Here is a 14,204-nt window from a genome sequence, read left to right on the forward strand (position 1 = left end):
ATAGAAGTTAAATAAGCAGGGTGACAATACACAGCTTTGACATACTCCTTTCCCAATTTGGAATCAGTCCATTGTTCTGTGTCCTGTTCTAACTATTGCTCCTTGACCTGCATACAGATTTCTCAGGAGGCAGGTAAGGCGGTCTGGTATTCCCATCTCTTGAAGAATTTTCCACAGTTTGTTGTGACCCACACAGTCAAAGGCTTTGGCATAGTCGATAAAGATGAAGTAGACATTTTTCTGAAACACTCTTGCTTTTTTGATGATCCAGCGGATGTTGGTGATTTGATCTCTGGTTCCTCTGCCTTTTCTAATTCCAGCTTGAATATCTTGAAGTTCACGTAATGTGGAAGTCTGGCTTGGAGAATTTTGAGAGTTACTTTGCTAGTGTGTGAGATGAGTACAATTGTGTGGTAGTTTGAGCATTCTTTGGCATTACCTTTCTTTGGGATTAGAATGAAAACTGACCTTTTCCAATCCTGTGACCAGTGCTGAGTTTTCCAAATTTGCTGACATACTGAGTTACAGCACTGAAGTAGCTCAACTGGAATTCCATTACCTCCCCTAGCTTTGTTCATAGTGACGCTCCTAAAGCCCACTTGACTTCGCCTTCCAGGATGTCTGGCTCTAGGTGAGTGATCACTCCATCATGGTTATCTGGGTCATTGAGATCTTTTTTGTACACTTCTTCTGTATATTCTTGCCACCTCTTCTTAATATCTTCTGCTTCTGTGAGGTCCATACCATTTCTGTCCTTTATTGTGCCCATCTTTGCATGAAATGTTCCCTTGGTATCTCCAATTTTCTTGAAGAGATCACTAGTCTTTCCCATTCTATTGTTTTCCTCTGTTTCTTTACATTGTTCACTTAAGAAGCTTTCTTTTCTCTCCTTGCTATTCTTTGGAACTTTACATTCATTTGGGTATATCTTTCCTTTTTGCCTCTCTTCACAGCTATTTGTAAGGCCTCCTCAGACAACCATTTAGCCTTTTTGCATTTTTCTTTGGAATGGTCTTGATCACTGCCTCCTGTACAGTGTCACAGACCTCTGACCATAGTTCTTCAGGGACTCTGTCTATCAGATTTAATCCCCTGAATCTATTTGTCATTTCCACTGTATAATCGTAAGGGATTCAATGTAGGTCATACGAGAACCGTCTAGTGGTTTTACCTACTTTCTTCAATTTAAGTCTGAATTTGGCAATAAGGTGTTTATGATCTGAGCCACAGTTAGCTCCTGGTCTTTTGCTGACTGTATAGAGCTTCTTCATCTTCGGCTGCAAAGAATATAAACAATCTGATTTCGGTATTGACCATCTGGTGATGTCCATGTGTAGAGTCTTCTCTTGAGTTGTTGGAAGAGGGTGTTTGCTATGACCAGTGCGTTCTCTTGACAAAGCTCTGTTAGCCTTTGCCCTGCTTCATTCTGTACAGGTAGACAATGTGTTGCAGGTAGGAAAGTGTATTTCCTATTTTCCATGGAGGGAGCTTCTGAATGAAGTTTTCCCCGTAGGAGGTCTTGGCACTGAGCTGCCTCTTATGTCTTAACTGGCACGGAGGGTTTTCAAGGAGGTGGAAGCATCATAAATGCCCATCTCTGCCATGCCCACATGGACAGTGCTTTTCTATCAGAGATATGGTTTTCTTGCCCTAGAATTTCTTTCCCATTTCTAGAGGGCTGTGCCCAGTATGAAAATGCAGCATTTCACAAACTATTCGGTTTGAGGAGTTAATAGACGCTCAGTGTACATAAATATATTGAGGGCTCTGAGAAGCCCTGGGGAGGAGGGGGAGGGCGACAGAACTTTTCTAATGTTTCTAAACATCTCTAACTCTCTTCTTCCGTCTGTCTGTCTTGGAATCCGTTGTCATCCCTGGGAATACAATTTGGAAAGGACTCTGTAAGCAAAGGTCTCCTCCTTATTTGCTTATTTTCTCTAAAGCAAAGGTTCTCTTCCTCAGATGTGTCACTGCTCTCGTGGTCTTCACCACGTGGTGTACTGCCCGTTACTCATTCCATAATGCTTATCGTGCAATCCACTCACTTTTAAAAACTTTTACATACCTTTCCAAAGGATTCTTTATATCAGGGGTTCCCAATGCCTGATGATCTGAGGTGGAGCGGATGTAAATAATGGTAGAAATAAAGTGCACAAATAAATGTAATGCACTAGAACCATTCCTCCTTACCCTCCGGTCCATGGAAAAACTCTTTTCACAAAACCAGTCCCTGGTGCCAAAAAGCTAGGGGACTGCTGCTGCTCTGTATCATTTATGTGCCATACATGGAAAACTGGTGTTTTGAAACATACCAGAAGAACTGCCTAGGCGTTAAAATATGAACAGTTCGGTGAAGCCCGCAGCCGATCTCCAGGATGTACGAGCTTTGGGAGATTCTGTTCTAGTTCATCCTCTGTGTTTTTTTTCCTTTCCCTGAACTGTGAGGAAGGTGTATCCCACCCCCACTCCTGCTTAAGAGTGGAAAGAACTGGGTGGGTACTAAAGAGGCGGCAGGGAGGGGGGTGTCTTCGGGTTTCTCTTCCCTTTCACGGGATGCACTTAATCATTGTCCCGTCCTGTCATCTGGTGAGGTGGCAGAGGAAACGGCATTCTTATTTGATCATCAGGATTGATACATTCTATATGCTTCTTTTGTCTACAGATTAAAGTTCTATTGTGTGTTAATCGCCCAGTTAGTCTGACTCTTTGCGACCCCACGGACTGTAGCCTACCAGGCTCTTCTGTTCATGGGATTTTCTGGGCAAAAACACTGGAGTGCGTTGCCATTTCCTCCTCCAGGGGATCTTGCGAACCCAAGGATTGAACCTAGGTCTCCTGCATTGCAAGCAGATTCTTTTGAACCACCAGGGAAGTCCAGAGTTCTATTGGCTGGTTGCAAATTAGTCATTCAGAGCCTAGGAATTATTTTCTCGGGCCATTGACTTGTTAGGGATCTACTTGTTTATTTTTTTGGCTGCATCGGGTCTTAGCTGTGGTGCACGGCGTCTCTAGTTGTGGCGAGGGGCTCAGTAGTGGCACTAAGGCAGCTCCTGCCCCCCGACCCTCTTGTCTTATTTGGGTTACTCAAGTCTCGTCTGTCTGCCTGCTGTGGTCATTTGAGCCTGTATCTCATCTTCAGATTGTTACGAACGTCAGTTAAAATACTGGGCTGGATAGAACCACATGTATGATGTGACCGTGTCAGCATCCTGGATTTGCCATCAGAGCATAGTTATAGAAGGTGTAACCCCTGGGGGAGGCTGGGCCAAGGGTATACAGGACCTCTCAGTAATGTCTTTGCAACTTTCTGGGTCTATAAGTACTTCAAAATAAAAATGGAAACAAAGGCCTCATCTTTCCCGGGATCCGTAGCTAGTTGCCTCTCTGGGGCAGTCAGTGGGTCCTCCCGATGTTCGTGTTTGTGTTAAGAGCAGTTCTACTGGCCTGACAGTGTGCCTTTCCCACAGAAGGCAAACAAGTTCATTGAGGCAAAGTTGGCTGGGATGAATTTATGGTTCCTAAAGCTGCCCATCTGTAGTGTATTCTCCACGATATCTCATCATTTTGATGAAAGTTGGATTTGTATTAAAGGTCTTGATCTTCCCCTGTTAGGTCGATCTCTCTTGTGGCATGCAGGAGCTTTAGTTGGGGCATGCTAACTCTGAGTTGCAGCAGGTGGGATCTAGTTCCCTGACCAGGGATCGAACCCAGGCCTGTTGCATTGGGAGTGCAGAGTCTTAGCCGCTGGACCACCATAGAAGCCTTAATATTTAGATAGTGTTAAGATGTTAATAGTGGAGAAGGCAATGGCACCCCACTCCAGTACTCTTGCCTGGAAAATCCCATGGATGGAGGAGCCTGGTAGGCTGAAGTCCATGGGGTCGCGAAGAGTCGAACACGACTGAGCGACTTCACTTTCACTTTTCACTTTCATGCATTGGAGAAGGAAACGGCAACCCACTCCAGTGTTCTTGCCTGGAGAATCCCAGGGACGGAGGAGCCTGATGGGCTGCCGTCTCTGGGGTCGCACAGAGTCGGACACGACTGAAGCGACTTAGCAGCAGCAGCAGCAGCAAGATGTTAAAAGATGCCTCCAAACCAGAAGAAAAGCAGCCTCTCGAACATTTCAGTGCTGGCTGCAGAGTTGACAATGAACTAGGCAGCTGAGGGTTGGCCTGGATGGTGTGCTTGGGCAAACTGAGGCTTGACAGCCCAACCCAACTCACCAGTCGCTGGGCCTGAGTAAACCTACCTCTTCTTGCCTCTTGCCTAACATTCTGAACATATCATTGTTAAATTAGGCCATTTGTTGTTCAACCTAAGTCTTGTCTGACTCCTTGCAACCCCATGGACTGCAGTTCACCAGGCTTCCCTGTTCTTCATTATCTCCTGGAGTTTTCTCAGACTCATGTTCACTGAGTAGATGATGCCATCTAACCATCTCATCCCCTGTTGCCCACTTCTCCTCCTGCCTTCAATCTTTCCCAGCATCAGGGTCTTTTGTAATGAGTCGGCTATTCACATCAGGTGGCCAAAATATTGGAGCTTCGGCATCAGTCTTTCCAATGAATATGTAGGACTTGATTTCCTTTAGGATTGACTGATTTGATATCCTTGCAGTCCAAGGGACCCTTGAGAGTCTTTTCCAGCACTGCAGACAATACAGAGATGCATATCAATTTCTTTCCCTTATTTTAAGCTATGTGCTTGGAATTCACACGAGGGGATTAGGAGTAAGCTGGATGAATGACAAGAGCTGGCAAGGGGATCCAGGAAAAGTAGCTGTGTCAGCATGTCCGTTGGGCAGTGTTTTCCTGCCCGCAGATCTCGAGATTCCTTAGTTGTTTATTACCTTCAGACACTGGCTCTTTGTATCACAGAGAAAGTGCAGCTGCCAAGAGAAGCATTTGTGACAGGCTGTCTAGGAGGAGGAGGATAATTAAGGAACTCCTTCATGTCTGACTTTCTTTCCAAGTTTCTGAGATGAAACTTGGTGACACCTCAGTATATGGTCATGCCTGCAGTTGGTACTTGTGTTCTTTCTGCCAAAATACAGTGCAGAAAAGCACAATGCCAGGTGCCATCTCTGTGGGCTGAGGTATAATAAGATGCATCAGAAACAGAGTCAGTGATTTGCAGTCTGCAGTTTGGCAGTCTGCAGTTTTTCCACTGAGCATATATGTGGCATATTATTACCAAGGAATGGCATCTCCATCCATAAATAGATGGAATCAGAAGCTTACCTTGGTGAATTGTTAAATGAGACAAACCAGTTGTAGAAAAGTTTATAGCAGGACCCAGTTGCATAAAGTAAACTCTGAGTGTATCGTGTTTGTAGTGAGTCTGTGAGCATGGAGGAGACATGAAATGTGTGTACCAGATGTTTAATGGTGGTTGCCACGGAGAAGGATGTGTGGGACAGTAGACAGAGGGAAAAAGTCTTCATACAGAAAAATTTTGAGGCATGTGAAATTGTGTTTCACCTGTGAATAATTATATTCAGTGATGTATGTATGTGTGCACGCTCAGGCAAGAGTTGATAGGATGAAAGTAAAAATGTTGTTATTCATTTTCTCAGTTGTGTCCAGCTCTTCGTGACCCCAGAGATTGCAGCATATCCCTGTCCTTCACCATCTCCCGGACCTTACTCAAACTCATGTCCATTAAGTCGGTGATGCCGTCAAACCATCTCATCCTCTGTCGTCTGTTTGTCCTCCTGCCTTCTATCTTTCCCAACATCAGGGTCTTTTCCAGTGAGTCTGTTTTTCACATCAGGTGGTCAAAGTATTGGAGCTTCAGCTTTAGCATCAGTCTTTCCAATGAATATTCAGGGTTTGATTTCCTTTAGGATTGACTGCTTTGATCTCCTTGCTGGTAAGAGACTCTCAAGAGTCTTAAGAAGTTAGTGAGATTTACTTCAAGGATTTTTAGTGGAATTTTTACATTCCTTCTTAAATGTGTTCTGATTGAGTATTTTGCAATGAGTGTTTTATTTTTTATAATCATAAGAGACACCCAATCGTAAACCTGTTTTCATCGTAAGGCAATATTCCAGCATATGTAAGAACACTCAGGCTTAAAACCTTGTGGGATAGGGAATGTGTAGAAGCAGAAATTGTGGAAGAGGCATTTGTCTCTGGGGCTGAGGTAAGAAACCAGTTTCAAATCCCAAGAGAGACAGAGAAGCGCTCACTGGGGCCTTGGAAACACAGACCTGGGTTTGTATCCAGACTCTGTGTCTTACATATGACCTTGGCGTTGGTCATGTGACCGTCTCCATGCCCCAGCTCCTCTCCTGCAGAACGAGGAGGGTGTTACAGGGTCACCGCACCTGACGTATTGTTAGGTACTTAAGAAGCATGCTTCCATTGAATGAAGAGTGGATGAATGTATATATGCGTGCTTGATTCACTGAGGTCACACATGTGAAGTCTGAACTATGTGGTAAATTCTCAGCAGATGGTATTTTTCTCTCCTGACTTTCATGTCCTAGTCCTCAGCCAGGGTACCTGGTGAGTGAAGTCAGTGGAGTGGGATCTTGTCATTGCCCGAGTTTCAAGTTCCATCCTACAGTCTCACCTGGGGAGAGGGGTGGGGCAGGTGGACTCAGTTAACTGCTTTTCATCATTGTACCACACTTTGAGAATCTGTAAAGTGGGTGGTGGTGTGCTAATATGTACCTTGGAAGGTTTGAATGAGATAATAAAGGCTTCATGTGATGCCTGGCAAATAGTGTTTAATACGTGTTCAGTTCAGTCACTCAGTCGTGTCCGAGTACGTGTAGTAGTTACTAAAAACACTGAGTGTTCCCCAAGGAAACAATAGCTAGTATGTGTTTGTGTAAATGGACATACTGTAAATTTGTCCATTTTTACAGTTTCTGTAAATACTAGAGTGCCTGACACAGTCGTCACCTAACAGGTTGTTAGATTCAAATAACCTGAGGACCGCACATGCCAGCATCCTGAATTTGTGGGTGCTGAAACCAATTAGCGCTTATTTCCGCCATGAATGAGTGGTTCTTGACGGCGTTACACAAACGTGCCCTCGCTAACCTTGTCTTTTCCAGCAAAGATCTCTAAAACAGAATATATTAATATTTACCACATGCACACTGTGTATTTTCCTTACGCAGATTCTCTTCCTTCCTTGGGTCTAAGTTGCCAATTTTAAAATACATTTTTCTGACATTCTTGTGCCCACAGGGAAAATGAAGTGCTCAAAGTGCAACTGAAGAAATACGTAGGCGCTGTCCAGATGCTGAAAAGAGAAGGTCAAACAGCCGAAGGTGAGGGGCAGAGGGAACCCGGGGGGGACGGGGCTGCACCCCTGTGCCTGGCCCGGCGGACGCTCAGCATGGGAGGAATACACCTGCAGATGAGTTAGAAAAACGGTGCTGCTTAGGATCCCGGAAAATTAATTAGATGGAAGACCCTGCTCTTCATTCTTGCAAAAGTAAGACTTACTTGCTAGACTGTTAGCAATCATTGTATCAATTTGTGCAGTTAGGGAATTTTATGACTAAAGTCTTAAGATATTTGCAAGGTGGTGAACCTGTAGCACAATTAAGTCATGTCAGGCCATGGGTGAAAGCAACAGAATGCCAAAGTGGCGGAGAATCAGTGGGGTTAGGCTGATCAGGCTCCAACCCCAGTTCCAGTTCTGTTTCCTAATCTCTCTGTACCTCAGTTTTCTCATCTATAAAATGGGGGCAGCTGGCAGCACCTGCCTCATGAGGCGATCCATGTAGACGTCTTAGCATAACGCCTACCAGAGAGGGAGCACTGAGTAGGTTTGTCGTTCAGTCACTAAGTCTTGTCGAACTCTTTGCGACCCCACGGGTGGCAGCACACCAGGCTTCCCTGTCCTTCACCGTCTCCTGGAGCTGGCTCAAACTCGTGTCCGTTGAGTCAGTGAGGCCATCCAACCTTCTCATTCTGTTGTCCCCTTCTCCTCCTGCCCTCAATCTTTCCCAGCATTAAAATCTTTTCCAGTGAGTCAGTCCTTCACATTAAGTGGCCAAAGTGTTGGAGCTTCAGCATCAGCCCTTCCAATGAATGTTCAGGGTTGATTTCCTTTAGGATTGACTGGTTTTATCTCCTTGCTGTCCAAGGAACTCTCAAGTCTGCTCCAGCACCACAATTTGAAAGCATCAATTCTTTGGCACTTAGCTTTCTTTATAGTCCAACTCTCACATCTGCACATGACTACTGGAGTAGATTTTAGCTGCAAATAATAATATTCTTGATCAGAAATACAAGTAGATAGAGGAGTGATCACCTGGGCAAGATCCCACCAAATACGGTGGTGCCGTGTGCTTCCTCCCGTGCAGTTTGGCTGTGCTTTAACTGTCATGACTCTGCTGAAATGTTTCTTAGGTCAACCTGCAGACAGGGTTTTTAACTAGGGCTAAAGTGTCTTGCGACCTTCAGCCAACTGACCAGAACAAGATTTTCTTATACAAAAACAAGCCCTTGGAGTGTGGACATTTGAACAGAGGGGAGTATGCTCCATGCTCACAGGTCTTGGGAGTCAGCCAGTCCTGAATTCGAGTTCAGGCGCATCCTCCATAACTTGACCTCTTGGAGTTACTTAGCCATCTGAAAGAGGAAACGCCACACCAGTGTTAGGGGAAATCACACGAGTGGCACGAGGGTTGTCGTGGGGATTTACCAAGACAGTGAATGCAGAGCCTTCATTCATGTAGCACCCGGTGTATAGTTGGTATCCAGTACATGTAGTCATTTCTCTGTGTCATAGAGACAGGATTATAATCTGAGTGTGATTTGCATAGTAATATCATGAGAGATTGGACTTTTTTTGAGTGTTTGTATTTATTATGGTCTCCATTTGATGAGGTTCAACACGTTGATTTTCTTTTTGCTTTTCTTTGATAGCATGCCTTGCTTTCTTCATCACTAGTTTGTAACTGCCTCCAGTCTGGCGGTTATCACTGCAGCATTAATCTTGTCTTTCTCAGGGGGACCATCACCCTTTCCACACAGATACTGCTCGTGTGGCCCGGACTCCATCTCATTACACTGGGTTGTGTCTGCGTTGGCCTTGTGACTCCTCGCTTCTCATCTCTGTTTCCCCAGCACCTGGCTTTTGTAGCCATTCATTTCATTCACTGCATGTTTTGAATGAGTAGTTTAGCCCTTTATCCTTTCCAAGCAAGTTCAAGTCTATTCACATTTGACTCAGTAATCCCGGGATGAGTAGGTGTTTCCCCTGTGTTTTAAAATATTCGTTTTTAGAGGTTCAGGAGAGCTTAAAAGTCTTGTCTGTGGCTTTGGGGTGGGAATGAACTCAGGTCATTTCCTTCCAAATCCCTGATTCTTTGCCTTACCAACTTGTTGAACTAGTGTTCAGAGGCCTTTCCTGGGGGCCACGTGCCTGTGCCTCATCTCCGGGGATCGCGGCATGGGGCTGGGGGCTTGGTTTGCAGGTTTAGATGTGTGACTCTCATGCAGGTGGCCTGTGGACTATGCCACCGCTGTTTCAGAAATCTATACTCTGCCCTCACAGGAATTTAATTTGATCCTGTAAGAAAATTAAACTTGGGGTGGGGAATACCACTGGGCTTGAATTTGGTTTAAAATCTGCAATACTATATAGTACATTTCTGAGTAGGAGCATTTTTGGAATGAGTCGTCCCCCCCACCCCCAAACCAGAAGCTACAACATAGAGAAGGGTTTCGTCACTGCAGCCGAAGTACGATTTTCCTTAAGACCCACGCTTGAATGTCCTGAGCCAGAGCTGGGTTTGTGGTAACCCTTAAGTGGAACAGAGCAGAGAGGATGAAGCATACTTTGTCACTCATTCATAGTCCTTTTGTTGTTTGTTGTTCAGCTGCTCAGTTCAGTTCAGTCACTCAGTTGTGTCTGACTCTTTGTGACCCCATGGACTGCAGCACGCCAGGCCTCCATGTCCATCACCAACTTCTGGAGTTTACCCAAACTCATGTCCATTGAGTTGGTGATGCCATCCCACCATATCATCCTCTGTCATCCCCTTCTCCTCCTGACTTCGGTCTTTCCCACCATTAGGGTCTTTTCCAATGGGTCAGTTCTTTGCATCAGGTGGCCAAATGATTGGAGTTTCAGCTTCATTATCAGTCCTTCAAATGAATATTCAGGACTGATTTCCTTTAGGATTGACTGGTTTGTTTTCCCTGCAGTCCAAGAGAGACTCTTAAGAGTCTTCTCCAACACCACAATTAGGAAGCATCAGTTCTTCAGCACTCAGCCTTCTTTATGGCCCAGCTCTAACAGCCGTACATGACTACTGGAAAAACCATAGCTTGGACTCTCCAGAACTTCATCGGCAAAGTCCCTTTTGCAGTCCCTTGCCACTCTATTTTCACCAGGTCAGAGAAGACCATCTGCCATATCTGGGAGTCATCCTGGGTGGAAGGTCTTTATGAAAGTCCTTCAGTGCAGGCATGAACTGAGTGATGCCCTTCTCTTCCTTGCTTAAGTCCTGCATTTTATTCTTTCTTCCACTTAAGTAAAATTCGTGAGCACCAGCTAACATGCCAGACACCAGCAAGCAGCCTGATTAGAAGATGTGCTTTCAGAAATTGTGCTCTGGCCTTTCCAGAGCCTTTACCTAATTTTCAAGTGATGTCATCTACTACTCAGAGAAATTGGGGCTCACTCCTCAACCCCAGCCAGCTGTTGACTCAGTTTGTTGAAAACTATGGCATATGTGCCCTGGCCAGATTGGGGTGCCTCGGGGTGCCCTTGTCAAGCTGTGGTATCTTGGGGATGTCCTAGACAGGCTGCGGTGGGGGACTTGGTGTTTCTGGGGAGCTGGGGACAAGGGGTAGGGAGAGGTTGGCCAGGGAGAGTCTTTTCTGATCCGGGATTTGCATGGCTCCTGATGTTAGGTGGACATAGTGGTGTGGACCAGCTTCTCAAATTCTAGGTGAGAGTTCAGAGTGCTTTTTCCACAAGAGAATCCTTTTAGGTTGAGGCTATAAAGCTTTTTCTTTTTTTAAAATCATTTGGACGACAAATTGTTTGTGAAACTGAGCTCATCAGTAGGGAAAAGGGTGAGAAATCATTGAAGCCCCAGACGCCTTCAGGATTGAGTAGATGGCTGAGGGCTATGTTGGGATCGTTCTATTCATTGTTGTTCTGGGAAGTGCCTTCAAGATGAAGAAAAAAAAATCAACTGAAAATGGACCTTTAGAATAGATTGTTGACAATGTTTAAGAGGTCAGTCGGTAACTTTATTTCAGTTCTGAGGTTATCATGACTCTTCTTCCCCCTCAAGTTCTTTATGAAACATCGATGTAGGCATCTGACAAAAGTGTTCCAGGTGATGTCTTTATTACTGACGGTTGGTTGGAAACTCCAGCTTGACTGAAGCTAGAACCACACTCCCCAGTGCGTTGTTCTCCCAACTGTGGACCTTGGGACCCCCTTGTGAGGTGTTGTTGGGTCTGCTGAATGACGCCCACCCAGTGGGGACCAAGGAGGAGGACGATCCAGGGGGGCGTTCTCTGTTTACCGCGGCATCTCTGTTTGACTGAGGTTCTCAGAGTCATGTAGGAGGTGGGGAGTGAGGCTGAGAGTGTGTTAATGGGGGATGTCTTCTCTTTGGTAAGACCTGTGATGACCGCAGATCTTTCTGGGCACCTCCTGAGGGAGATGCCAGCAGCGGGGCTGGGTCAGCAGTGTCGTTCCCTGAGTAGGCGTCTCCTCCATCACACCTGACCTTCTGGGGAAAGGCTCTGTCAACAGAAGGAAGGCTTGTTTCCCCTGTCGCTGTGACCTTTATCTCCAAAGGGTCACCGCATCCTAGTCCCTGTACATGTCCCCACCAAAATAGTGGTCATGGCCAAAGCGTTTGGGAATCACTGTGCATTCCACATTCTTCTTGCTCGTCGTAATTGACATTAGTGGACGAGGGACCCCTGTGCCAAAGACACTGAGGACCTCCCCAGGGCACCTGACTTAGAGGCCATGCAAGTTTCTATGCCTCAGTTTCTTCCTCTGTAAAATGGGAACTGTAGCAATACCTTCCTCATAGGGTTTTGGGGGAAGAAGGGATAAATGAGTGTATGGAAAGCACTTAGAATAATGTCTGATATGTAGCAGCCACTCAGTAAATATGACAGTTATTGTTATTACTATTTTTACTGTCTCACTTTATTTCTCATGGCCTCTTTGATCACTTGTAAAATTAGGATTGATTAAAATAGTATATATACTTCATAGGTTGTTGTGAGGATTAGCTGTTAAGAGGTGTAATTCAGATAACATGCTGGGATCTAGAAAATGCTGGGGTGGGTGGAATGTTGGGCCTCCAAAGATGTCTGTGTCCTGATCCCTGAAATCCGTGCCCACACCACCTTCCATGGTGAGAGAGACTTTAGTTGTTGTTCAGTCGCTCAGTCATGTCTGACTCTTGTGACCCTGTGGACCGCAGCCTGTCAGGCTCCTCTGTCCATGGGATTCTCCAGGCAAGAATACTGGAGTGAGTTGCCATTTCTCCTCCAGGGAGTCTTCCCAACCCAGGGATCAAACCCACATCCCTTGCATTGGCAGGCAGATGCTTTACCACTGAGCTACCAGGGAAGAAAGAGACTTTTCAGATGTGATTAATATAAGGCTTTTGACAGGCAAAAGGAGAAGGCAGCAGAGGATGAGATGGTTAGACAGCATCACTGACTCAATGGATGTGAATTTGAGCAAACTCCAGGAGACAGTGAAGGACAGGGGAGCCTGGCGTGCTGCAGTCCATGGGGTTGCAGTCAGATACGACTTAGTGACTGAACAACAACCGCAGTGTTGCGTATGCATTTGGGGAGTCTGGGTTCTCTGAGCACCCCATGGTGGGGGTGGGGCTGGTCTCATGGAGGTCTTAGCTGCAGAGCAGCCCCTTGGTGGGTGTCGGGCTTCTCCTGGGCTCTCCCAAGGAGCATTTGCCCGTGAGTTTGGAGGTGGTTCTCAGTACCAAGGAAGAGGTTCTACAGGGGCAGCTGAACGAGGGATTCCAGACGCGCCCGTGTCCTGTGTCACGGCTTGGGCCGCCGCCCCCCGCTGGCGTGGTGGCCGTCTCTGGCCTTGTGGGGTCAGGTCGCCTGTGCTCCAGCTTCTCTGGGCCCAGTGTCCTCACTCAGGGTCAGCCCTGTGACGTCGATGAGGCCCTACCCTCCCTCCTGCCCTTGACCTCAGCCGACTGGCTCCAGCTGGGCGTCAGGGCTCTACTACGCTGTCACGAGGAGTTCTCCCTTTCCTGTCAGGCCTGGAAGGCTGGAGCCACTGTAGTTACCTTGTCTCCGAGTGGAGCCTGAGTGTGAGGCCGTCACACAGGGAGAGGAGCTGAGCTGAGAGGCAGAGAGGCACTGGGGGTTGATTGTGTCCTTCGAATCCCCGAATCCAGCCGTCCTGATGTGATGGTCCAGCCCTAAACATACTGTTAACAAGAGCGATAATTCACTAGCCTCCCTGCCACTGTCTTCAAGCTTGGGTTGGGTTTCCATAGCTTGGATGCATGCATGCTCAGTTGTGTCTGATGCTTTGGGAACCCATGGGCTGTAGCTCGCCAGATCCCTCTGTCCATGAACTTCTCCAGGCACGAAAAGTGGAGCAGGTTGCCGTTTCCTCCTCCAGGGGCTCTTCCTGACCCAGGGAGAGAACCCTCGATTCCTGAGTCTCCTGCATTGGTAATCGAATTCTTTACCACTGAGCCACTTGGGAAGTGCAGTCATGGCAAGCTATTTGCTCTTTCCTGGATGCAGGGTCTATTCGGTCTTCAGGGGGAGCTGTCGTTTCTCTGAAGCCTGTCTTTCCTAGCCTGCAGTGTCTGTATGTTGTGAGGTCCTTCCTTCTGGCCCCCTCCTCTCATGAGGTCCCCTCCACTGGAATCATCTGTCCTGGCCTCCATAGTCCTATCCTGCGGTGATGGATTTTAAGGCTGCAAGCTCTTGTTGGCATCGCCATTTAATTCATCAGCCACAGGCTCAGGGGCAGAGGGAGAAGCAATGGCCTGTTGCTGGTGGCAATCAGAGTAATCGGCAGTGAGAGCAGGTGATCTGGGGGAGGAACTTGATGGATGAGGGAGGCTTGGGAGCAGTTTTAAAAGTTTAAGAAACAAAAGAAGTTTAAAAAAAAAGAAAAGGAAGCTGTCAGCCCGTGTCCCGTGTCGTGTCTCTGCCTGCATGTGACTCGCCCAGTGACCCCTGGCTTCC

The 14,204-nt window shown here is 46.6% G+C and overlaps 1 protein-coding gene across 1 annotated transcript in view; it reads left to right on the plus strand.

The window, feature by feature from the left end:
- The window catches only part of SNX29 (sorting nexin 29), a 576,571-nt gene that overhangs the window by 188,239 nt on the left and 374,128 nt on the right, over window positions 1–14,204 (plus strand). The window contains 1 exon segment of the mRNA XM_010850681.1: window positions 7,206–7,288. Coding sequence (XP_010848983.1) covers window positions 7,206–7,288 — 83 coding nt within the window.

The sequence above is a fragment of the Bison bison genome, unplaced genomic scaffold, assembly GCF_000754665.1.
Source record: "Bison bison bison isolate TAMUID 2011002044 unplaced genomic scaffold, Bison_UMD1.0 scf7180017864293, whole genome shotgun sequence".
In the NCBI taxonomy this organism is placed as follows: domain Eukaryota; kingdom Metazoa; phylum Chordata; class Mammalia; order Artiodactyla; family Bovidae; genus Bison; species Bison bison.